Source organism: Cyprinus carpio, chromosome B3 (assembly GCF_018340385.1).
Source record: "Cyprinus carpio isolate SPL01 chromosome B3, ASM1834038v1, whole genome shotgun sequence".
Taxonomy (NCBI): domain Eukaryota; kingdom Metazoa; phylum Chordata; class Actinopteri; order Cypriniformes; family Cyprinidae; genus Cyprinus; species Cyprinus carpio.
The window spans coordinates 650,817-677,722 of record NC_056599.1 but is presented as its reverse complement, the minus strand read 5'-3'; the positions used below and the strand labels follow the sequence as shown (position 1 = coordinate 677,722).

Here is a 26,906-nt window from a genome sequence, read left to right as displayed (position 1 = left end):
ATAGTATTTACTATAGTATTTTTATATGTGGGATGTTTTATGGTCATTGTTTGTTTCTGTTCATACAAGACTTAGACTTTAAAGGGTTAGTTCACCCAAAAATAAAAATTAGACTGTGTTTTACTTACCCTTGAAGAATCCTAGGTGTATATGACTTTCTTCTTTCAGACAAATCCAGTCAGAGTTATATTTAAAATTGTCCTAGCTATTCCAAGCTCTATCATTGCAGTCAGTGGGTGTTGCAGTTGAACAGTCCACAAGTCATCAAATAAAGCTTGTGCATTCATGATAAAACATGCCGCAGACTAGGCATAGGCCTGCATGAGATTCTGACGGTATGGTAACCTTATATAAAAAAAGAAAATATATCACAGTTTCACGGTATTGCTATTACAGCTCTAAAATTTTATTTTTAAATGTCTGGGTAAAAAAAACAGGTCTTTTTTTCCCCACTGAACACAATATATTTTATTTTTAGGAAACATATAGAACAATTTGGAATAGTAAACATGTCAGGCTAAATAATTAAAATAAATAATTATCTTAAAAAAAAAAAAAAAAATCCCCATAAATGGGGGAAAAAATGCAATCACTTAAGTGAGCCTAAACCTTCAGCTCAATAATCAAAAATATAATCAAAACATATTTTCTGAAAAAAAAAAAAAAAAAAAATAATAATAATGAAATAAAATAAATTAAAAATGCAGTCATTAAACCTACAGCTCAACAAGGTTTTTTGGAGACATGCTCACTTTCTACACATTCATCTTTCAGTCCAAGTCCAATGTTTGTTCACCTTTTCTGGATTAAGTTTGGATTGTTGAGGTACAAGGATGTGTGCACATACACACATAAGGAAAGCGAGAGCGCGAGTGTCACACACACACGGTCTCTCCGTATAACTCTCAAACAGTGGCAAAGTTTGTTTTTTGTTTTTCAAATATTGAGATTCTGAACAGATGTAAACAATGGCAGAAGGCTTAAAAGTATAGACGTGACACCAGCTAAATTTAATTATTGTACTAAATCGCAGAAAAGTACAGTACGTACTTTAGACTGCTATTCCTCGCTCTGTGAAGTAATGTGAGGGAAGAAACTAGTTGATGTTAGCTAGTTAATTAGCCATGTTATCTGCCCCGGTAGCAAGCCAGTATTTATTTCAACACTGAAACAAACGTTGGATGGATCTCTGCCTTGATCTGGGGTGAAAGAGGGAAAAATTAAGATGACATAGATAAATAGTTTATGTTCGACCTGGAAGTATTTATTTAGCGTTCGGTGCTAAAACGTCATCTGTACGGAATATTTTTGTGTACGGAACATGGTTAGTCTACATTACCCGAAAAGTTCCCATATGACAGACTTCGTCTTTTTCGATGAGGGAAAAAGTTCCAGGGATTCACCTTCTTCAGCCGTCCCACACACAGGTGACTCTCTGACTGCTCGCACCAACCGGAGGAGGAGGGGTTGTGTGACTCGTTATGCTCTTCACTGCACACAACAGAGGGAACACTTTCCGTCTTTGATGATACGTAAAAAAAAAACTGCATACCGCAGGAACGGTATAACAAAATTTTAAGTGGTTTTGAAACCGTGACTTTTCCAAACTGCGGTATACCTTGAAACCGGTTCTCATCCCATGCCTACCGCAGATGTCTCCGGGGGACGAATAAAGTCCCACTGTAGCCAATCCATGAAAAATGTCGGAGGATTTCGATATTAACCAAGAGAAAACTGGTTTTCCTTTGCTAAAGTAAGGAAGCTTGGCTTCCTTTGCTCCTGTAAACAAACTCGTGAGACTAGCATATCTCAGACGTGCGCGTACATATTACATGCTGCGTCATTCGCCGGAACAGATCCATGTATGACAGATACCGGAAGTGAGAGAAAAGTGTTTATTACTTTTGAAATATAGATATTTTTCTTACTAAAACACATGGAATCACTACAGGAGGCCTTTATTCACCCCCCTGGAGCCGTCTGCGGCACATTTTATTATGAATGCACATGCTTTATTTGATGACTTGTGGACTGTTCAACTGTAACACCTGCTGACTGCAATGATAGAGCTTGGAATAGCCAGGACAATTTTTAATATACAGTTCAAAATCACCAACAATTATACTCTCGACAGAGGATGCTAATTGCTTCAATGTGTAGGTCAGCAAAATTCTGATTGGTTCCAAAACCTAGATAAACTTAGACAGTTTCCACATATGGACACAAGCTTGAATCATATCTTCTGACGACTATTTTGGTGACAAGTGTTTAGAGGTCAGACGCAATGCGTCTCTCCAAAGACGTATATCTGATACGCTGGACATCGGCAGTGGAACGTTTGTCCTGGGACTGTCTGAGCTTCTACCTGTACAGGCAGATACTACACACTTACGCAGAGAATGTATCAGAACTGCAAGGCCGCCTAGCCCTAGCTAGAATTTTATCAGTATGGTTCGTTACACACACACACACACACACACACACACTATGAAGTCATCATCTTAGAGAGTAGAAGCACAGCATAAAGCAGGATTCTTTAATATCTCACAAGCGCACATAAGGTTACACATTTCACTCTTGCCATAACTTGATTAATAATCCAACAATATTTTAATGATATAATTAATATCAGAAGGAAGGATATGGTCAGGGCGGCATCCACTTCATCCTCTCCTTCAAAACACTCAGAATAAAGTGAGATGATCTGCTGTTGATCCTGAATGTCTTGTTGAATGAGTGTTGATCGTCTGAGGCTCATCAATATAAACAGAGCTGCTGAAAAGACTCTTTATTTCAAGTCAATAATTCCTGTTTTCACCTCATTTATTATGCTGATGTCTTCAATGAAATGAGCTTTAAGTGGCAAATTACAGGAGATGTGCAGTGATAATTTATTTTTTTTATTTTGGCAGATCAGCTCCTCACATGCTGCATTTCACCTTTAATGAAGCTCCTCCCACAGTAATCACATCATCAGTGAAGATCCTCCCCCTGCAATTCACCAATAAATGCTGGAACATTTCCATAAGTTTACAAGTGAAGACAAGCATCAGATCATCAGGAAGAGATGAAATCTGCAACGACTGAGTTTATTAAAGAGGACAGAGAGAAGATGAGAGTTCCAGAACCCTGCAGAATCAAACACACTGAAGATACTCAAGAACAAACAGGTTTGTGTTTATTTTTCTTTCTTTATTAATGGTGCTGATGGTTATAAAGCTTCAAGCTGATTTAGATTTGCTGTAATACGAAAAATCTTTACAGCACTGTAATAATATAGATGAAGCATCAAATAATAAGGCAGAGCTCCAGACTGCGACCATTTTTTCTGCCGAGAGCAAATTTTTTCATCTCATAAGCGTTGCTACTTCTATTGCATATGAGAAACTTCAAACGGTAAATGAAACAAAAGTGTAACAAAACAGTGCTACTTGTTTGAGCTGCTTATCAGCTCGGACCAATAACAGCACAGCGCAAATGCGTGCAAACCAATCAGAGCTCAGAACAGAACCAATGTTGACCTCGTGACACTGTTACTGAACACTGCTGCAGATCCAGAGAGAAGCATTTGAATTCTGCACAGAAATATCTGTTATAAACAGATCAAACAGGGCTGATGTAGAAAACTAGAAGTAACGCTAACTACAGATACCATGGTGTTCTGGCAGAAATAGTCAAATGTTATTTCAGGGTTTTTACAACCTTTTGAGAGAGAAATTCAAACACTTTTCATTGACAACACAACTATTTACAGAACTTTAAAGCTCTTAAAATTATCCAATTTAAATGTTGTTTTAATGGGATAACCATATACATTTTGTGGTGAACAAACAATTATTTAAAATAATAAAAAAATACATAAAATTACAACTATAACCAGTAGATGGCAGCAGAGGAACACTTATTGGCTTATTAATCATTCACTTTTACTTTTTGCTTCATATTTTGAAATTATAAATACACTATTATAAAATATCGAATTATCAAGAAATAAAATTTGGTCAATGGTTTGCACTTTGTTTGTGATTTTAAAAAAAAGTCACAGAATGCCATGAAACACAAACTTTTCTTTTTTTTGCAACTGAATCACACTTCAGGAGCGTTTCTTAATTACTGAAGTTGCCGGTCAGTTCAGTACAGGCATGGGACAATAACTGGTTTCAAGGTGTAGTATGGTTTTTTTGTTATACCGTTCCTGCGGTATGCACAGTTTTTTTTTACTTCTCGTCAAAGACAGAAAGTGCAGGACTCCCTCAGTTGTGTGCAGCGAAGAGCATAATGAGTCACATGACCCTCCCCCTCTGGTTGGTGCGAGCGGTTAGTGAGAGTCACCTGTGTGTGGGACGGCCGATGGAGGTTAATCCCTGGAACTTTTCCAAACTCCCTGAAAACTGCAGTTGTTAAGCCCCTCCTGAAAAAGAGAAATCTTGATAACACCATTTTGAGCAATTATAGACCAATATCTAATCTACCTTTTATAGTCAAAATTATAGAAAAGGTAGTTTTTAATCATCTTAACAAATACAGCACAGAGACAGCACTCATTAAGATAATAAATGATATTTGCTTAAATTCTGACTCTGGCAAAATATCAGTGCTGGTATTGCTAGATCTCAGTGCTGCGTTTGACACTGTCGATCATAACATAATACTAGAGAGACTGGAAAACTGGGTCGAGCTTTCTGGGATGGTACTCAAATGGTTCAGGTCATACTTAGAAGGGAGAGGCTATTATATGAGTCTAGGAGAGCATAAGTCTAAGTGGACATCCATGACATGTGGAGTCCCACAAGGCTCAATTCTTACACCGCTCTTGTTTAGCCTGTATGTGCTCCCACTAAGTCAAATAATGAGAAAGAACCAAATTGCCTATCACAGCTATGCTGATGATACACAGATAGCCTTATCGCCAAATGACTACAGCCCCATTGACTCCCTCTGCCAATGTATTGATGAAATTAATAGTTGGATGTGCCAGAACTTTCTTCAGTTAAACAAGGAAAAAAATGAAAAAATTGCATTTGGAAACAAAGATGAAGTTTTCAAGGTGAATGCATACCTTGACTCTAGGGATCAAACAACCAACAATCAAGTCAGGAATCTTGGTGTGATTCTGGAGACAGACCTTAGTTTCAGTAGTCATGTCAAAGCAGTAACTAAATCAGCATACTATCATCTAAAAAACATTGCAAGAATTAGATGTTTTATTTCCAGTCAAGACTTGGAGAAACTTGTTCATGCCTTTATCACCAGCAGGGTGGACTACTGTACTGTAATGGTCTCCTCACCGGCCTTCCCAAAAAGACCATTAGACAGCTGCAGCTCATCCAGAACGCTGCTGTCAGGATTCTGACTAAAACCGCAAAATCTGAGCATATCACACCAGTTCTCAGGTCCTTACACTGGCTTCCAGTTACATTTAGGATTGATTTTAAAGTACTTTTACTCATTTATAAATCACTCAATGACCTAGGACCAAAATATATTGCAGATATGTTCACTGAATATAAACCTAACAGACCACTCAGATCATTGGGATCGAGTCAGTTAGAAATGCCAAGGGTTCACACAAAACAAGGGGAGTCTGCTTTTAGTTACTATGCCGCCCGCAGTTGGAATCAGCTTCCAGAAGATATCAGATGTGCTAAAACATTAGTCACATTTAAATCTAGACTCAAAACTCATCTGTTTAGCTGTGCATTTGTTGAATGAGCACTGTGCGATGTCCGAATTGATTGCACTGTATTTTACGTATTCACTGTATTTTACGTATTCACTGTATTTTATGTATTCACTGTATTTTATGTAACTGTTTTAAATTCATTTTAAATAAGTCCATTTTTAAATCATTTCCAAAGTTTTAAAATTGCTTGTTTTCTTCATGATTATTTTACTTTCTTTTATGTAAAGCACTTTGAATTACCATTGTGTACGAAATGTGCTATATAAATAAACTTGCCTTGCCTAAAACTACCACTGATGGTTAATTTAATAAGAGTCGAATATATTGTATTATATATTATATTATATATGTAAAAATTGGATCTTGCACGTTAATGTTGTTAAAGTATTTTGTTTTATGCTTCCCAACTCAAGCTTAGTGCTTTACTGTCAAATGTGTATTACCTAGAAATAAATATGTAATATTAATAATAACTACACTTTTTAAGGCAAGGCAAGGCAAGTTTATTTGTATAGCACATTTCATACACAATGGTAATTCCAAATTCTTTACATAAACGGAAGTAAAATAATCACAACAATAAAACAAGGAATTTAAAAACTTTTAAAATGAATAAAAACAATTAAGAATAGAAATTGATTATGCATAAAATACAGTGCAATTAGTTTGGATGTAGCACAACAATAGTTAATGCAATTAATGCAAAACAATAGTAATTTTATGATTAAATTATCTTTATTTTCGATACCCCCAGAGATAGCAAACCTGCTTCTGGTGCCACCATCTGTTGGACTCACTGGATCTGGTGCCACTGCTTACAAATGTTAGTCTGGAGCCCTGTAAGAGACACTTTCTATGAACTGAGCACTTTTTTCAATAACACTGTCTGATCATTTTTGTAGTGGTTCAAACATATTTAAAAGTTCTTACAGAAACATGGAAGAGTGCCTATAATGATTTAAAAAATAATAATGTAAAGATCAATGTACATCATAAATGGAAAAATGTCAGGGACGTATAATTTATAAAAATGCATCAAAATTACCAAAATTTTGTATAACAATTATCTACTTTACTCTGTTATATCAGGGTTATTATTTATGTCCACATTTCTCTGCTTTTTTACAAGTTACTTAAAATTAACCATTTTTACTTTTATTTTAGAGTTCATTGAAGAAAACGAGGAGAATGAAGAACTGAGTGAAGTTGATGAGAAAAATCATGTTAAAACTGAAGAAAAACATTTGAGTTGCTCTCAAACCATACAGAAAGATTTAAAGAAAAGAAGAGCCAAGAAATCTTTCACCTGCACTCAGTGTGGAAAGAGTTTCACACTCAAAACAAATCTTGAGCATCACATGAGAGTTCATACTGGAGAGAAACCATTCACTAATGATAAGTGTGGAAAGTGTTTCACACAATCATCAACCCTTAAGAAACACATGAAGATCCACACTGGAGAGAAACTGTACACATGTGATCAATGCAGCAAAACATTTTTGAGGGCTTCAGTCCTGAAGAAACACCTCAGAGTTCATACAAAGGAGAAACCACATTCATGTGATTTGTGTGGAAAGAGTTTTTCACTTCTACACAATTTGAAAGTACATCAGACAATACATACTGGTGTGAGAGAGTACATGTGCTTTGAGTGTGAAAAGACTTTTACTACAGCAAAGTGTTTAAAACAGCACCAGATGATCCACACTGGAGAAAAACCTTATAAATGTTCACGCTGTGACAAGAGATTCAGTGTGTCCACAAATCTGAAAACACACGAGAGGATCCACACTGGAGAGAAACCGTACACATGTGATCAGTGCGGGAATAATTTTGCACAAAAAGGACATCTTACAGGGCATATGAGGGTTCATACTGGAGAGAAGCCATTCACATGTGATCAATGTGAAAAGAGTTTCACACAATCATCAAGCCTTAAGGACCACATGAAGATCCACACTAGAGAGAAACTGTACTCATGTGATCAATGCAACAAAACATTTTTGTGGGCTTCAGTCCTGAAGAGTCACCAGAGAGTTCATACAAAAGAGAAGCCAGATTCATGTAATTTGTGTGGAAAGAGTTTTTCATGTCTACAATATTTAACACTACACCAGAAAATACATGCTGCTGTGAGAGAGTACATGTGCTTTGAGTGTGAAAAGACTTTTACTACAGCACGGTGTTTAAAAGTGCATGAGAGGATCCACACTGGAGAGAAACCCTACAAGTGTTCACACTGTGACAAGAGATTCAGTCAGTCTTCAAGTCTGAAAAGACACGAGAGGATTCACACTGGAGAGAAACCGTATCACTGCACTGAATGTGGGAAGTGTTTCGGTTGTTCATCTTCTCTACACAGACATACAAAAAACATTCACAATAAGTAGATCCTCTTCAGATCCAGCACTTTCAGATCTGATGCTGTGTCCTTAACAAATGTGACACAATAATGAATCAAGCAATAAAATATAATCTGGATAAATCTGTCCTAACCAGTCAGTACATGTGACATGACAAAGAAACATTATCTAAAGTTTTCACAGTGAATAAAGTTCCTCTTCATCTTCAAAACCAGAAGATTCAACTGAGATTCAGATCAACTCAAAGATAGAGTTCCTCCCCAAAGAACAATGTCCGAAAGGTTTATTCTTGTATATCATTTTGCTTCATGAAATAAATAATATCACTGTGCATTCTTATGAGTTTCATATTATGTTCTGTTGTTTTATAATGCATGTATCACTTGTAGTTTGCTGACTCTTTCATGAAGGAAAGTAGATTTTTTATTAAATGTGATTAATCATATTTTATTTTCAATTTGGAGTTTGGCTTTGAGGTAAAGCGATATATTGGAGAAAATCTGATATACTGGATCTACGCATTAGTTCTTAAAGTGACAGCAGCCTAATGAAACTGTAGCCATCCGTATCATTAATGAAAATAAAACAACAACAAGAAAAAGTCCAGAAGGATTAGCACACTGGAGAGTATAATTTATAAAAATGCAACCACTTATTCCAAGATTTTGTATCACTGCACTTTAATGTTATATCAGGGTTATTATTTTGTCCACATTTCTTCGTTTTTGTTACTTTTAACCATTTTTTACTTTTATTTTAATCATTGAAGAAAGCTGCTGAGTGGAAGTTGATGAAAATCATGTTAAACCAGAACAAGGTTGCTCCACCCCATACAGAAAGATTTGAAAAGAAGAGCCAAGGAAATCTTTCACCCTGTCCATGTGGAGTTTCACACTACATCACTGAAGTTCATACTGGAGAAAACCATTCACTAATGATAATAGTGTGCACAATCATTACTTAAGCATGACTTACGTTTGGGAGCTGGCCCAGGATCAAAACATTTTTTGAGGCTTCATTTGAAGAAACACCTCAGCATACAAAGGAGATCTGGAGAGCTGAAAGTCAGATAATGCATACTGGTGTGAGAGAGTACTGTGGATTGTGAAAAGACTTGAATAAGCCTAAACACAAAACAGCACCATATGATCTGGATGACACGATTCAAGTTCTAAGAAAACCTTCAGTCCACTGGAGAGAAACCTTGTGCACAGTCATGAACAAGGACATCTTACAGCCATATCATTATCACATGTGATCAATGAAAAGAGTTTAAACAATCAAGGGAAGATAACTAGAGAGAAACTGTACTCATGTTTGCTAGAACATTGTTGAACGCTTCAGTCCATATGAGTCACCAGAAGTTCATACAAAGAAGCCAGATTCATGTAATTTGTGTGGAAGGATCTACACAGAAAATATATGCTGCTGTAGGGGAAGATGCTGAGTGTAAGAAAAAGACTTTTACTACAGCCACCCGCATGAGAATCCAAAGTGAGAAGCATCAAGTGTTCACACTGGAAATTCAGTAGAGGCTTTAAGTCTGAAAAGACAGAGGATTACCGTATCATCACTGAATGTGGGAAGTGTTTTTGTTCAAGTCTTACACAGACAAATAAATAATATTCACTGATCCTCTTGCAGCTTTCAGATCTGGAGCTGTGTCATATGCTTGACTGGCCAATTCAAACTCTTGAATTCAGATCTATATCTAAACTGTACATGTCATGGCAAAGAAACAGCAGTGAATTTTCTTAATCTTCAAAACCGAGCTGATTCAGATTAAGTTCCTGAATGTCAGAAGCATTTTTGCTTCTGAAATAAATAATCATGCATTCCTTATAGGTTTTGCATGTAGCCATATTTCTGTTGTTTTATTGCATGCCATATCAGTTTGCTGACTCTTGAAGGAAAGTAAGAGTTTATGAGTACAGAAAGAATGTGAGGACCAAAATAAAATCTATATAATTGATGTTTGTCGTTTATTTAGACCATCCGTATTCATTTAATTAAAATAAAAAACAACAAGAAAAAGTCCATTTAATATTCTAGAATAGTGTTGAACGACTGAAAAATGTAAGCTATGGATGAGCGTTCTCTACACAGGTCTCCTGGTGATAGACAAAAGGTCAGGGCGCCAGGTTGTCAAGGACTGTGCTGATTGACTTGTATCTGTAGGAATTGTTGAGTCCTGGGTGTTTATATGCATGCAGTCATCAGGCTTCAGTTTAGAAATCCTTTTAGACCAATCTATCACAAGAAATACATTGATTAAGGATGTTTCGGCAACCAGTCTGTTAATCATTATCAGTTATGGTGGATTCAAAGATAGAATTAAAAGGGGATATTGTAGCAGATTTTTATGCAGCGTTATATTATTAATTGTTGAAAAGAGTGGAAGACCCAGATGTACTGCTTCGTCGCCCTTTCATTCAGCCAGACATACGAAAGACTAAAGTCATATTACACAACATACAAAAAATGCACAAAGTGACACATCACTTCAAAAAAATGTTCTCTTAGGTTGTGCAGAACATTACCCTCTGTCGAGTCAGGATTGAAAGTTTGTCACTTAGTTTCTTATAAATATCTGTAGAAGTCTAATCTCACTATGAAAATCCACCTAGCTAGGCTAAACTGAATGTAGATAACTGAGCATGATTTATTTTTGAGAAAAAAAATGTGTAGTTATTGCTAAAATGTTAAATCCTTGTAAGGCAATGCATTACAGAAAATTGGTTCCCAGGGTGTACTAGTCTTTTATTTTTTTTTTTTCTAAATTGTGAAAGGTGGAAAACAATATAATGATTTAAAACTTCTAGAACTTTTGTTGGTAAAAGTCAAAAGCAGTGATGCTATCATTGTAGCAGACAAAGGCCTATAATTTATATGTATCTGAACAGTCCAGCTGTGTCACTGATGAGTTAAAAGAAGAATGTGAGGGACAAAATAAATCTATATAATTTGATGTTTGCTAGTTTATTTAGAATGGCATTTAAATTATCCCACAACATAATTTAATATTCACAGTGCAGTTATAGCAGGTTTATTAGGAAAAATCAAAGACTTTCAAACTAGATTTTTTGAATGTTACTCAGTCCACACAGATCCTTCAGAAATCCTTTTAACAATGTATTTTCTACAAAAAACATTTATTGTTATTATTATCATTATGTGTGTGTGTGTATTATTATTAATGTATTAATGTTGAAAGAGCTGAGAATATTTTTTTTTTAGGTTTTTTAGGGGGATAAATTGAAAGAACAGCAATGATTGTTACATTTATTTACAGTTACATTTATTGTTACATTTATATTATTTACATCAAACTTTTAGATGAGTATAGTAGTGTATATTGTTATTGAAACTTCATAATATTTCCCTTGATTATACATTTAGTCAGGAATTATAGTTTGGAAAAAGTCTTTGGAAAAAAGTCTTAGTAAAATGTTTTGCGTTAATGTGAAAACTAGTACAAATATATAAATCAATAAAAAGAGACTTACTCATGTTTTATCTCTACTTGCTGAATAAAGTGCTTCATTCTTTTTTTCCTGAGAAATCCAAATCTCAAATCCTCAACCACGAATCTTTTTGGGGTGAATTCCTTTCACTTCAAAAAAAAAGGTTAGTGTGTCAGAAGAACTTAAAAAAAAAAAAAAAAAACATGAACCTTAAAAGACAGTCACCTTCAGCAGTATTTGTCGTTTCTGCATTAGGCACATTTTACTGTCTACCACTAAACTGAACCGATCCGAGTAAGATAAGCAAAGTAGCAGTTTCAGTTGCTTTTATTGTGTCTTTTTTGCTCTGTGGCGGAAACTTCTCAAATACATTCTTTAGATGCATTATCATTGTAGCTTCTTGAGATGCAAAATAAATCTATATGTATCTGAAAAGTGGCGGCCCAGATGGCCAGTTCACATTAAACCATTCACAGTGTGTCTATTGTTATTTTAAGTATGAAGGTCCCACTCCACAGACAGCATGCTGGATTAAATATTAAGGGAAACTGAACAATTTAATAGTATTGTTATCAGTGATACTGGCCTTCAGTCATTAAACAAATATTAAAAAATATACTGTCTTTATGTTGTTTCTACATTAATTTGAAGTTTAAATGTGAAATTATTACAATATAAAAGTATTTAAAAATTAAAATTTTAGGTGGGATTAATCACAACTAATTTCCGAAAAAAAACATGCGATTAATTTGTTAATTTTTTTTAATCGATTGACAGCACTCATTTATTTATTTGTTGGTTTGAAAACCGCCACTTCTTTTTTCCTCTTCAAGCACTGATTGCGTATTAAATTCACATCAAAGTCAATTTTTGTGTTTAAATCGCACGCCAAATAGAAACAGAAATCGTGATATTGAGATGCATTTTCATTTTTTTTTAAATGACATATCTGTCACACATTCTTAGCAGCTCAATTATTTGTTGTACCATAGTTCTGTCCATCTCAAAAGTAACAATTTTTTAAAACAAAGTTGATGTAATGACTTGTGCTTGATGATATTTGTCATTTGTTATCCACCTTGATTTGTGGAGTAAAGTGGGTTTCTTAATCTGATAAATTAAAAGTACTTATGTTAAAATAACACAGAGCAATAACATGTTACATCTGTGCTAATGCATATCTTTGTTAACTAAAATAAGTAATAACAAAATAGACAGAAATTTAACAATATGTTAAGGAGTGGTGACTTTTGTACAGTCTTACAGTTACAATCGGTCTTTTGAGGGCAGTCATAATGTTGAAGTGGGCCTCAGTGAAAATGAGTTTGACCCCCTGATATAGAGTCAGCAGAAATCTGATTAAAGTTCAAAGTGAAGAGACTTCAGAAAGTGAAGCAGAGACATGAGGAGCACGTCTGTCTGATGTCCAGACTGAGCTTTCTGAACTGGTTTCTAGTGTTTAGCTCTGAATGAATCATGAGGATCAAACAGTGAACACAAAACACCAATTCTGCTTCTTCACTGAGATCTCATACATTAATGCTGAATGTGTCACTGTTAGATGAAAAACACAAGACAGGATGAACACATTGCTATTGAGCACATACACAGAAACTGTAAAGCATGGATCATTTATGTTTCTGCTATTGTAGGCTCATTTTGTAAATTAAAGCTATTTAAATTATAGACAGTGCAAACTGGGTGCTTAATGCAAATGTGATTGGCCACATTTACAAAATCAGGTGATTATGTTCGTCCATCTATGTAAATGTGTCTTTATGTAGAGAGACAAAAGAATGAGATTAATCACCGTCGTCACGTCAGTTTGATTGTGTATATTTGCAAAGACACTGATGAATGCACCAGAAAACAATCTTGAGCTTTTGCTTTTATTTCTCATCAAACACAAATCATAAGGCATTCCAATTTTAGTCCATTTTTATTTATTATTATTATTATTTAATATAGTGCATTTCAAGAACCCAATAATACAATGAATTGGCAAACAAAATACACCAGACAATCAAGTGTTGACAGCAAAGAACTACAGATAATTAACAACAAGAGGTCATGCAATCATATGACGAACATAGATTATGTCAAGAGGGTGGTCGTGTGTCATACAGACAGAAATTGTGAAATTGAGAAGCAGAGAGGTAAATAAGTAATTTATAGAAATAGATGAGTTTTAAGTTGAGACTTAATGGTCTGGAGAGAGGAGGCAGCAGTTTTTAAGCAATTTTCAAATTTTAATTAGCTTCACTTACGAAGATTCACAAGTTCAAGGCGACTTTGTTAAATGTGTGCTGTTCCTTGGTTTATGAATGTCCTAAAGGCACGCATTATTACACGGATTATTATTTTTCTCTTGATTCATCATAAACTTTACATAAGTTGTTTTCTCATGATCTAGACATAACAAAATATCTAGTAACTTCAGAAAGTAAAAATAATAATAATTATTATTTGAAACCATTTCAAATTCGCACATATCATAAATTTACATACATAATTGTCTATATTATATATATTGTATTTTTGCTTTTTTTGTACAGTGTGTATTTTGGTTATTTTAATATAATTATTTTTTATTATCTGTGTCCTATCTTTTCACTGTCATTCTGTTGCTCTGTGGAGCTTCTGTCACTAAAACAAATAACTCGTTCTGATTCTGATGATGACGGCGCCTCCGCGTGGGCACGTGATGATGACGCAGAAGGGCACTTCAAGACAGTTGTTTGGTCTTTAACCCTTCGAAGCTTTCACTCCGGAGGGTAAACCATTTGAAGGGATTAGGGGATGAGTCCTTCCGAATGTAACGCAGGGCTGGATTTAGTGAGAGCTGAGCTAACAAATCACTTTCAGCAGGAACCGTGAAGAGTCGTCAAAGCTCTCGGACACAGCTGCAGCGATCTTCCGAGGTGAGTAGTGAGCAGCACGGTATTTCTCATATTTAAACAACTGTAAAATACACTTAACACAGTATGTTTGCAACAATAAACGAGTTCGTTTCTGTCTTGATTTCATCGAGTAAGCTGTTTGTGTGTTTTCTGAAGACATTTTAAGCAGCATCCAGTAAGTAGGTCTATGTGTGGAAAACGTGTAAAGTTAATTAAGAACAGCGATTTTGTGTTGTTGTATGTTCGTGTAAATGATTGTTTCGATGTTTGCAGTGATGTTGCTGTTAAGTTTCGTGACTTATGAGAGGGGAATGAATGCGAACCAATATAAAGCAGCACTATATGTCACCTTTTCTGTATTCAAAACTTGCAAAATGTATATAAATGAATGAGTGCATCATGAATTAATCTTCAAAACCACGTGGGGGAGTCGTGGCCTAATGGTTAGAGAGTCGGACTCCCAATCGAAGGGTTGTGAGTTCGAGTCTCGGGCCGGCAGGAATTGTGGGTGGGGGGGGTAGTGCATGGGGCAGAGTGCATGTACAGTTCTCTCTCCACCTTCAATACCACGACTTAGGTGCCCTTGAGCAAGGCATCGAACCCCCAACTGCTCCCCGGGCGCCGCAGCATAAAATGGCTGCCCACTGCTCCGGGTGTGTGTTCACAGTGTGTGTGTGTGTTCACTGCTCTGTGTGTGTGCACTTCGGATGGGTTAAATGCAGAGCACTAATTCTGAGTATGGGTCACCATACTTGGCTGAATGTCACGTCACTTTTTGTCTTATCCCGAATCACTACAGTACACTTATAATAAGTGCCTATGTTTGGACTTTTGTAGCCTGGTCGGGTCATAAAACACCAGCATTTACATGAGAAATGTTTGGGACTTCAGAAGAGCCAAACACAATGTTTTACTCTCATTTAGATTTAAAAAATGAAAAGACATCCAGGCTTTGACATCGTAAAGACAGGCACAGAGGGAGTCTACACCAGTTTTATGCTTCAAGGGCACATATAGTTGAGTATCGTTTGTATAGCAGTGATAGTACAAGCCTTTTCAAAAATATAGCCTAAAGGAAGCATATATAAAGAGAACAGGGGCCAAAATAGAGCCTTGGGGGACACCACAAGTCAGGGGGGACCGCCCCTGAAAATTATAGTCCAATATTGATTGAGAAGCTTCTATTTTTAAGATATGACTGAAACCAACTTAATGCAGTTCCTTTGATGCCCAAAACTTGTTCTAGAAAAGCAAGGAAGACCTCATGGTCATCTGTATCAAATACCGCACTTAAGTCTAATAGAACCAGTACACCAGAGTCACCTGAGTCAGTGGCTATTAAAACGTCATTTAAAACTTTTACAAGTGCTCTCTCTTTAGAGTGAAACTTTCTAAAACCTGACTGGAAAACATCAAAAATCGTATTGCCATTCAAATATTTCTGCAGCTGGTGAAAAACCACTTTCTCCAAAATTTTGGATAAGAAAGAAATAATAAAGATGGGCCTAAAATTAGATAAAACTGTTGGATCCAAATTCGGACTTTTAAAAAGAGGTTTAACAATGGCATGCTTCAAACAGTCAGGTACAATTCCTGATTCTAGGCACTTATTAATAAAAACTAGAAAACAGGGCCAACCACATCAAAAACTTATTTAAAAAGACAAGGAGACCCAGACAGTTTTAGCTGATTAACAATTTAATGTAGAAAAGAAAAGGAAACAACTGAACTGGCTAAAAGTAGCACTGGGACTTGAATGAACAGCAGGATCATAAGTAGCAGGCCTGATATTCTTTCTAAATCTTCTCTACAAAAAAAAAAAAAAAAAACAAAAATGCACACATTAACTGTTTCAAAAAGGTAATTACAAACAGGTGGATTCACAACTGCATTTATAGTATTGATAGTGTTATAGTATAGTATTTAAAGTATTGAATGTTAATAGGCTACTACTTGGGCAATTTTGGCATTTAAAAGCATATATGAACTGTGAGACTGTCCCTTAGGCATCATGTGCCATTATAACGTGTCAAAGCATTCTCAGGTGTAAATATACAGATATAATGCTACTTGGCAGTAGTCATGGGCTGGTATGAGATTGTCACGGTATGATAACCTTAAACAAAAATATCACAGTTTCATGGTATCATGCTATTGCAGGTACAGCTCTAAAATGTGTTATTTTTAAATGTCTATGTTAAAACTTATATTTTGATAAGTAGTATTTGTTTATTTTTTCTTTGATTTGTTTCATTAAATGTCTGCTGAATTGTGGGCTTTCCTGCAGCTTTACATAATACAATAACAAGCCGACTGGAAATGTCTATGTAGTATAGCTTTACACAAGCTTCACTTATGTTAATGCTTAAATGTATAAATTAGTTTAAAAAATAATAAATAAACAGATTTTTTTATTTATTTTTTTTTATTTTGGCAAATCTGCTTCTTCCACACAGGAATTCATGTTCAGTGAAGCTTCTCCCACAACAATCACACGTTCACCAATAAATGCTGGAAATTTTCTATCAGTTTACAAGTAAAGAGGAGCATCAGGAAGAGCTGAAATCTGCAAAGAGTTTATTAAAGAGGACAGAGAGAAGATGAGAGATCCAGAACCCTGCAGAATCAAACACACTGAAGATAGTGAAGAACAAACAGGTTGCTGTTTATTTTTCATTAATGAGGCTTCAAGCAGATTTAGTTTTGTTGTAACAGGAAAGATCTTTAGAGCTGTTGAATAATCTAGAGCAGGGGTGGTGAACTCTGGTAGGGCTGCAGCTCTCCAGGACCGACATTCGCCACCTAGATCTAGAGGAAGTATCAAATAATAATACTTTCTATGATATGGGTACTTTGTTAAACAAAATGAATGCATGTTAGATATTTTTTGTTGATCAAACATATTTAATAGTTCTCCCCATAGAAACATGTGATTTGTGCCTATAATACTTAAATACAGTTTCAGTGACAATTTATAAAAATCCATCAAAAAGCTATACATCAGGGTTCATTTTTATCTCCTTTCAGACTTCTGTTTTTATGACTAACTGAAACTTTTATTTCAGAGTTAAATGAAGAAAATGAGGAGAATGAAGAATTGTGTGAAGTTGAGGAGAGAAATCATGACAAAAGTAGAGAAAAACCTTTGAGTTGCTCTCAAACTAAACGGAAAGATTTAAAGAAAAGAAGAGTCAAGAAATCTTTCGCCTGCACTCAGTGTGGAAAGAGTTTTACATACAAATCTCATCTTGATATTCACATGAGAGTTCATACTGGAGAGAAACCATTCACTTGTGATCAGTGCGGGAAGAGTTTCAAACAATCATCACACCTCAAAGATCACATGAGCATCCACACTGGAGAGAAGCTGTTCACATGTGATCAATGCGGGAAAACATTTTTGAAAGCTTCAAACCTGAAGAAACACCTGAGAGTTCATACAAAGGAGAAGCCACATTCATGTTATTTGTGTGGAAAGAGTTTTTCACTTCTACACAATTTGAAAGTACATCAGAAAATACATACTGGTGTGAGAGAGTACATGTGCTTTGAGTGTGAAAAGACTTTTATTTCAGCAAACTGTTTAAAACTGCATGAGATTATCCACACTGGAGAAAAACCATACAAGTGTTCACACTGTGACAAAAGATTCAGCCGGTCATTAAGTCGGAAAAGACACGAGAGGATCCACTCTGGAGAGAAACCATACAAGTGTTCACACTGTGACAAGAGATTCAATCAGTCAGTAAATCTGAAAACACATGAGAGGATCCACACTGGAGAGAAACCGTATCACTGCACTGAATGTGGTAAGTGTTTCAATAATTCATCTGCTTTACACAATCATACAAAAAACATTCACAGCAAGTAGATCATCTTCAGATCCAGCACTTTTACATTTATTACATTGCATCATATTTCTTTTTGAGCATGGTCTGCAGAGAAAATACTAAACTCAAAGTTTGAGACTGAAGTCTTGGAGCGCTGTGTTTCTTTACGCTGTTTATTCCCAGTTTGAATAACCGTTTTGTTTTGTTGCGATTTCAATTTTTAATTTCTCTTTGGAGTGTTACAAGCTCTTGGTGCATAAAGAAGATCTGTAAAGTTGCAAAGACTAAAGCCGAGTTCCGACTGCACAATTTTCAAAGTAGTCGGGTCACTGTTCTTTTCACACTGCATGACTATCTTGGCCAGCATTCAGTCGCTGCTGTGTTCACACTGCACGATGGATTGGCTCCAGGCATGACAAAGTGGATATCGTCCTCTTTTGGAAGGCCAAATAAAGTAGTTTCGCTTCCACAACAAAAAACACAATGTTTGCACAACATGGCAGCGGCAATAACAATACTACAACAAGAATAAAAGTTACGCCTTCTTTCTTTGCGTTAACATTTGGGTGTCGTTATGCAAATCTTCCCACATCGTGACGCAGACATGTGGGGGCGTGTTAGAACAAGCCGTATTAGGGAGGCGTGGTTGACTCTTAACTTTTATAAAGAATATCTCTTTGGATTTGAGCCTTTAAGCTGAGTTCAGACTGCATGATTTTAGCCCCTATTTTGGCTCGCTGACAGGTTTTGAGAAATCGCAGACAAATGCCCGAGATCACAGGCAAACCAGTGCTCGTTCACGCGAGTGACAATCACGCAGTGAGAAATGAGCAAAGACGCGATTTGAGAGAATCGCAGACAAGTCGCAGACGCCCGTGAGATATTTGGCATGCTTAATGTCTGGACCTGTCGGCAATTCAAAATCCTGCTGTGTGGAAAGTGTTCTGACTGAAAACTACATCGGCGATGACTGACAGCCAATGAGAGAGCAAGATACAGAGCAGCGGGGAGTTCGGGGAGGAGTTATAGACCACAATATCAGCAAGCATGGCTTCGTTTCAGAAAAAGGCTCCTACTCTGTATATTTCAACCCAAAAAATGAAAGAAAAAATTTCAAAAATATTTTTTTTAACACTTTATTTATTATATATTTTCTTAAACAAATCAAAACTATACAGCACATATAAACCAACACATATTCACTCACATCTCACATATAACTATCCAACATATAATTACAGAACAAAATAAATTAATAAAAAAAAAAAAAAAAAATAAAAAAAGGAGAAATATGCTGAGAAAACAACAGTATACAATATGTATAAAACAAAAGTGGAGGCATTAGTCCAATAACCACCTCAGGTATGAATTCCAACCTCTTCTTAGCTCAGTTAACCATTTATCTCAGTGGATCAATTCAACCAATTCCTGTAGGATCAATATCACCAAAGTAATTTATAAAAGGTTGCCATATCTCAGAAAACTTATCCCCTTTATTTTTTAAGGAGAATCTGATTTTTTCTAGATCCAAATGTTTCATTATATCCCTCGTCAAATTTATATATGTGGGGGCAACTTTCTGTTTCCAGTTTAACAATATTAATCTTCTCGCTAGTAGACAAACAAATGAAATCATATTTTGTTCAGCCCTGTTTTTAGCTATCTTAGATTCAACAATACCTAAAACCGCTACCAGGGGATCTAAATCAATTGGCCTTTGTAATATTCTTGACAATGTCAGAAAAATACTTCTACAGTAGGATGATCATTTTGGGCACCTCCAAAACGTATGGGCCAGCGATGCCGGTGCACATCCACAACGGTCACATGAAGGGTCTACATTTGGGAATATCTTACTAAGCTTTTGCTTAGACCAGTGTAAACGATGTATTACTTTAAACTGTATGAGTCCGTGTCTTGCACAAACTGACAAGCCATGAATCTGTTTAAGGGCTGCCTCCCATTGGTCCTCTGTAATTTCAACTTCCAAATCTTCCGCCCAGGAGGACTTCAAGTGTTCTAGAGTTGATGTGCTTGTCAACTGGAATAGTGCTTCATATATATATGAGATACTTCTTTTATTGTAAGGATCACGCAGAAGTATCATTTCCATTATGGTTTGATTTGGAGAGTTGGGGTATAATAAATTATTTTGTTTAACAAAGTTTCGTAGCTGCAAATATTTAAAAAAATGTGATCGAGGTATGTTATTTTTTTTTGTAGCTATTCGAATGATGGAAATACTTCATCAATAAATATATCTATAAAGCTATACATTCCCTTTTCAACCCAATCATCAAATGTTGTATTTTTAAACGATGGAGCAAACAAGTGATTTTTTATAATGGGGCTTTGAAGGAAACCAGCTTGCCAGCCAAAAAATTTTTGAACATGGGACCAGATCTTGAGTGTATGTGATACGACTGGATTGTCTAATGGATAAGGGCATATAGTGGGTAAAGGTGAAAACAATAGAGCAGAAAGTGAGGATGGACAACAGCATGCACTTTCTATGCTTACCCATAGTTGAGGTTGTTTTTGTAACCAGTAGGCCATCATTCTTATATTACTCGCCCAGTAATAAATCTGAAAGTTTGGAAGTCCCATTCCTCCTTTTGATTTGGGTCTCTTTAAAAATGCCTTCCTTATTCTAGCTATCTTTCTATCCCAAATAAATTCTGAAATAATTTTATCAAGACTCTGGAAAAAACTCTTCTTAATATGTATTGGTATACACTGAAATAAAAATAAAAATTTTGGAAGAATGTTCATTTTGATAATATAAATTTTTCCTGCTAGTGAAATAGATATATGAGACCATCTCTGTAGATCCTGTGTTATTTGATCAAATAATTTTGAAAAATTCTCCTTATATAAATCCACAAATTTATTAGTGACATTGATTCCTAAGTATTTAAACTGGGTTAAAGTTTTAAAGGGTAGTGTTTCAAAAGATTGTTGATCAACTAACTTGTTAATTGGAAATAATATACTTTTCCCCATATTAAGTTTATACCCTGAGATTCGTCCAAATTTCTTTAAAGTGGAAATAATTGCAGAAATAGATTTAGATGGGTTGGAAATATATAATAATAAATCATCTGCATATAATGATACTTTATACTCCCCCATCCCTCGAAAGATCCCACTGTAGACTCTTAAGTTTCGTAAAGATATTGCTAGAGGTTCAATTGCTAATGCAAATACAACGTTCTAACATAAAGTAATCAGACCTTAATTTATTTGTCTGTACTGATGACATTGGGGATGCATAAAGAAGCCTTATCCACAAAATAAATGTAGATCCAAAACCAAACCTTGACAGGGCCGAGAAGAGATAATCCCACTCGACCCTGTCAAAAACCTTTTCAGCATCCAATGAAATAAGGATTTCCGAATAAGATCTTGAGTGAGAAGAGTAAATTATATCAAATAATCTGCAAATGTTGTGAACCATTTGTCTATTTTTGATGAAACCTGTTTGATCTTCATGTATTATTTTTGGAAGTATGTTTTCTAATCTAATTGCCATTATTTTAGCTAAAATTTTTGTTGTCAACGTTTAGTAAACTCACTGGCCTATATGATGCTGGATCAAGTGGGTCCTTATCTTTTTTATGTAGTAAAGAAATTGACGCTTGGTAAAACATGGCTGGAAGAAGACCCCTCTCAAATGATTCATTAAAAACATCTAAGAAGAAGAGGGGCGATGTCAGCAAGGAACTTCTTGTAAAATTCTGGCGTATACCCATCTAACCCTCTAATAGCTTTTTATCTCTTTCATTAATAGAGGGGATATCCAAATTATCAAAGAAGTCAACCAATGAGTTTGACTTCTTTTGCTGATTCAGTCGAGTATAATTTAATATAAAAAGTTTTAAATTCTTTAAATTGATTAATTTCTAATACATCTTTTGTTATACAACCAGAACCCATACGAATCTCCATTATTAATTTTGATGTCTCAGATACTCTTATCTGATGAGCCAAATACTTTCCTATTTTATCGCCATATTCATAATATTTATGTCTAGATTGATTTATTAATTTAACAGTCTCTTCTGATGCTCATATAATAGATCATATTGGTGATCTATTTCTGAAATTTGTTCTATTAATTTTTGTCTTTTATCTTTTTTAATCTTTGTCTTATGTGCACAAAAAGAGATAATTTAACCACGTAAATAAGCTTTCAAAGCTTCCCATAATATACTTTTAGATACCTCTGGGGTTTTGTTGATTTGCATATAAAATTCTATTTGGGATCTTATAAACTCGGCATGCATTTCATTAGATAATAAACTATTATCCATTCGCCAGGTTCTGGAAGTGTATCTGTTGGGGAAGGTTAGTAGTAATTTCAATGGGGCATGATCTGATAAAACAATGGCTTCATAATCAATATACTTTACTGACGAAAGTAATTTAGAGTCTAGGAAAAAATAGTCAATCCTAGAGTAAGAATTGTGCGGTTGCGAAAAGAAAGAATATTTTTTAGTAGTTGGGTTTAAATATCTCCAAACTTCAATTATATTTGCTGATTTAAAAAAAATTCTGGATTCGTTTGGCTGATTTAGATATAGACTGTTGTCTGCTTGATGATCTGTCCAATACTGTGTCCATTAACAGATTAAAATCTCCTGCTAAAATTAGGTTGTGACTGTGAAGATTGGGTAGGATTGCTAAAACCGAGCTCACAAATTTCTCATCATCGTAGTTGGGATCACAGATGTTTGCCAGTGTTACAGGGGTATTATAAAGTTTCCCGGTTACAATAATATATCTACCATTAGGGTCTGATATTACATCAGACGTGATGAAGGGAATACTTTTATTGATTATGATGGCCGTTCCACGTGACTTGCAATTAAATTTTGAGTGAAACACGTGGCCAACCCAATTTTTATATAACTGTTTGTGTGCATGATTTTTAAGATGTGTCTCTTGTAGAAAGGCAACATCTGTTCCTAGCTTCCTAAGATGAGCCAGTATATTACCTCTTTTCACTGCACCGTTCAGGCCTTTACAATTCCATGTGACGAATTGCACATTATTCTCTTCAAGCATCTTTAAAAATGGAATTTTATATCACTAACAAACACTTAATTTTAGCTAACATGATTATTTCCATGCTAGTCGGACTCGTACCTGCAAATGTTCACAGCAGGAAGCAATGTAATTAATTCATCCCACGTTTGAGGACATGGGTTTGTAATTGTAGACGGGTGTTAATGTAATCATCAGGTTTTAGCCAGGTTTCTGTCAAACAGGTTATGTTCAGTTATCATATCATTTACAAAAAGTGCTTTCTTAGAAAGGGAACTGATATTCAATAAGCAAAACTTTATCATTTGTTTATCTGTATTACATCTGTTTTTTATTTGTTGAACCTCAATTAAATTGTTACTCTTAAATTGGTTTGGACGTTTTTTGTATTTTCTAGTTCGGGGAACAGACACAGTCTCTATAGTGTGATATCTAGGTGAAAGAGTCTCTGTGTGCTGAGAATTAACTGACTTCTGTGACATAAGGTGGCTAGTAGACGGTCGGTTTAGCCAGGTAGTCTGCTTACTGACCTGGGCCCCAGTTAGTCAAGTACAAACTCTAAGACTATGTGCCATATTTCTAGACAGAGGAGCGGCACCAGCCAAGGAAGTATGAAGGCACTCGCTTTTGAACAGATCAGGTCTGCCTATTACAGTGTCTGACATCGTGCTTGCAAGTTCGCACACCTTTCAACTCATGTCATGCATTTGATTCCTGATCTTATAGAAGAGCAGATCATGGAACTGAAAACCTCTGAGCAGATCAGTGAAGTTCATCCAGTTGGATCACAAGGAAGCAGATTTGATTCTGTTGTTCTGAATTAATTTCATCAGCTTTATCTCGGATCATCTCTCCAGAGCTCCAAGAAGTAAAGCTTCATCCTCCATCATCAGGTCTGAGCTCCGCAGTAGAGCGTCCATCATGAAAGAGATGCTGCTCCACACAGGAGATCCTGTGAGAAACTGAAGGACGTTCTTCTGCAGAACAAGCTCATTTGTGCAGACACCATACTCCTACATCTATACCTGTGTCTGGAAGGTGTGGTCTTCAGGAATCATCCTCCATAAGCTTCTTCAGTCCAAAGATAAACAACAGCTGATGCAGTCACTGATCACTGAATAGATCACATTTAATATTAAATAAATGTCTTTGCAAATATATTTACACTTTGACATTAACATTTCTTCCAGTACAAAAAGAACGAGACACACGCAGTGGTTTGATTCACATCTCCTCCTTCTTCACAGTTTATTGATAAAATAAACATATGCTCTGCTTGTCATGCATACTCACTGATTTTTGATCAAAGACTCTCAGAAATTAGTGGATAAGCAAATGGACAGATTATCACAAGGCCTCCTGCTTCAGTTTATCATTTATGTATTATGGTCTTTACAAGGCCAAATGTATCGGTCAACTGATAAAACAGCAAACCCTTTGTGCTATTGTGCATTTTCACAGAAATTATATAAAGCATGGACTTTACTTTCATTAAAAATGATTATTTCTGCTATTTGTTAATGTAAGCTATTATTTTAAATCATAGAGAAGTGCAAACAGGGTGCTTAATGCAAATGTATTTGGCCACATTTACAAAATCAGGCTCATCTATGCAAATGTCTCTTTATGTATAGAGACAAAGAACGAGGTTAATCACTGTCTGTCAGTTTATAGTGATCGTGTAGATTTGCGAAGACACTGATGAATGGTACACAAACAGCATTTGGTTTTATTTCTCATCAAAACAAAACAACTTTATGCAGGAAATATTAAACATGAACATATAGCTGGTATTATTATGAAAGTGAAAAAAAAAGAAAGTGACGGTGACGTGACATACAGCCAAGTATGGTGACCCATACTCAGAGTTCGTGCTCTGCATTTAACCCATCCAAAGTGCACACACACACACCGTGAACACACACCCGGAGCAGTGGGCAGCCGTTTATACTGCGGCGCCCGGGAAGCAGTTGGGGGTTCGGTGCCTTGCTCAAGGGCACCTCAGTCGTGGTATTGCCAGCCCAAGACTCGAACCCACAACCTTAGGGTTACGAGTCAAACTTTCTAACATGAACTTTAGGACAACTTTGATTAAGGTTTTGATCCACTTCAAATGCTGACTACTGTGTGTGTATTTATATTATATATATATATATATATATATATACACACACACACGTCTGTGACCCTGGACCACGAAACCAGTCTTAAGTGTCAATTTTTCAGAAACTGAGATTTATAGATCCTCTGAAAGATGATTAAATAAGCTTTCGATTGATGTATGGTTTATTAGGATCGGATAATATTTGGCCTAGATACAACTATTTGAAAATCTGGAATGCAAATGAGGGTGCAAAAAAAATAAAAATTCTAAATACTGGGAAAATCGTAAAGTTTTAAGTTTTAATATATTTACATTAGGACATTTACAAAATATCTTCATGGAACATGATCTTTACTTAATATCTTAATGAATTTTGGCATAAAAGAAAGATCGGTAATTTTGACCCATACAATGTTTTTTTGGCCTATTGCTAAAAATAAACCCCAGCGACTTAAGACTGGTTTTGTGTTCCAGGGTCACATACATACACACACACACACACACACACACACACACACACACACACACACACATATATATATATATATATATATATATATATATATATATATATATATATATATATATGAAAACAAAATTATATACAAGAATTGAACTTTTTGACATTGTTCTTTGGGGAGGAACTCCATCTTAGAGTTGATCCGAATCTCAGCTGAATCTGCTGGTTTTGAAGATTAACTTTATTCCTGTGAAAAAAAAAATGTATTATGTTTCCTTGTCATGTCACTTGTAATGACTGTTTAGAGCAGATTTATCCAGATGATATTTTTATTGCTTGATTCATTATTGTATCACATTTGGTGAGGAGGCAGAATCAAATTCGAAGATCTGTGAATGTTTTTTGTATGTCTGTGTAGAGAAGATGAATTATTGAAACACTTCCCACATTCAGTGCAGTAATACGGTTTCTCTCCAGTGTGGATCCTCTCGTGTCTTTTCAGATTTGCTGAATTACTGAATCTCTTGTCACAGTGTGAACACTTGTAAGGTTTTTCTCCAGTGTGGATCCTCTCTTGCCATTTTAAACACTGTGCTGAAGTAAAAGTCTTTTCACACTCAAAGCACATGTACTTTCTCATAATAGTATGCATTTTCTGATGTACTTTCAAACTCTGTAGACTTAAAAAACTCTTTCCACACAAATAACATGAATGTGGTTTCTCCTTGGTATGAACATTCATGTGCTGCTTTAGGACTGAAGCTCTCAAAAACATTTTGTTGCATTGATCACATGTGTACAGTTTCTCTCCAGTGTGGATCTTCATGTGTTTCTTTAGATTTGCTGATTGTGTGAAACTCTTCTCACACTGATCACATGTGTGGGTTTCTCTCCAGTATGAACTCTCATGTGTTTTAAGATGTCCTGACCGACTGAATCTCTTGTCACAGTGTGAACACTTGTACAGTTTCTCTCCAGTGTGAATGATCATGTGAACATCAAAATTATATTTGTTTGTCAAACTCATTCCACACTGAGTGCAGGTGAAAGATTTCT

At 35.6% G+C, this 26,906-nt stretch overlaps 1 protein-coding gene across 1 annotated transcript; it reads left to right on the top strand.

The window, feature by feature from the left end:
- Positions 1-2,104: 2,104 nt before the first annotated feature.
- LOC109093859 (zinc finger protein 91-like) lies at positions 2,105-18,538 on the top strand. The gene is made up of 5 exons (XM_042721101.1): positions 2,105-3,170; positions 6,848-8,070; positions 8,436-8,460; positions 16,964-17,068; positions 17,476-18,538. The coding sequence occupies exons 1-5, from the start codon at positions 3,068-3,070 to the stop codon at positions 18,279-18,281; spliced, it is 2,262 nt and encodes a 753-aa protein (XP_042577035.1). The 5' UTR covers positions 2,105-3,067; the 3' UTR covers positions 18,282-18,538.
- Positions 18,539-26,906: the final 8,368 nt, after the last annotated feature.

Excerpts from the sequence above, each read along its gene's own strand:
- LOC109093859 (XM_042721101.1), top strand. The coding sequence starts at position 3,068 with ATGAAATCTGCAACGACTGAGTTTATTAAAGAGGACAGAGAGAAGATG. Across the intron at positions 3,171-6,847 it reads AGATACTCAAGAACAAACAG|AGTTCATTGAAGAAAACGAG; the intron begins GTTTGTGTTTAT and ends CTTTTATTTTAG. Across the intron at positions 8,071-8,435 it reads CAAAAAACATTCACAATAAG|TTTGCTGACTCTTTCATGAA; the intron begins TAGATCCTCTTC and ends TATCACTTGTAG.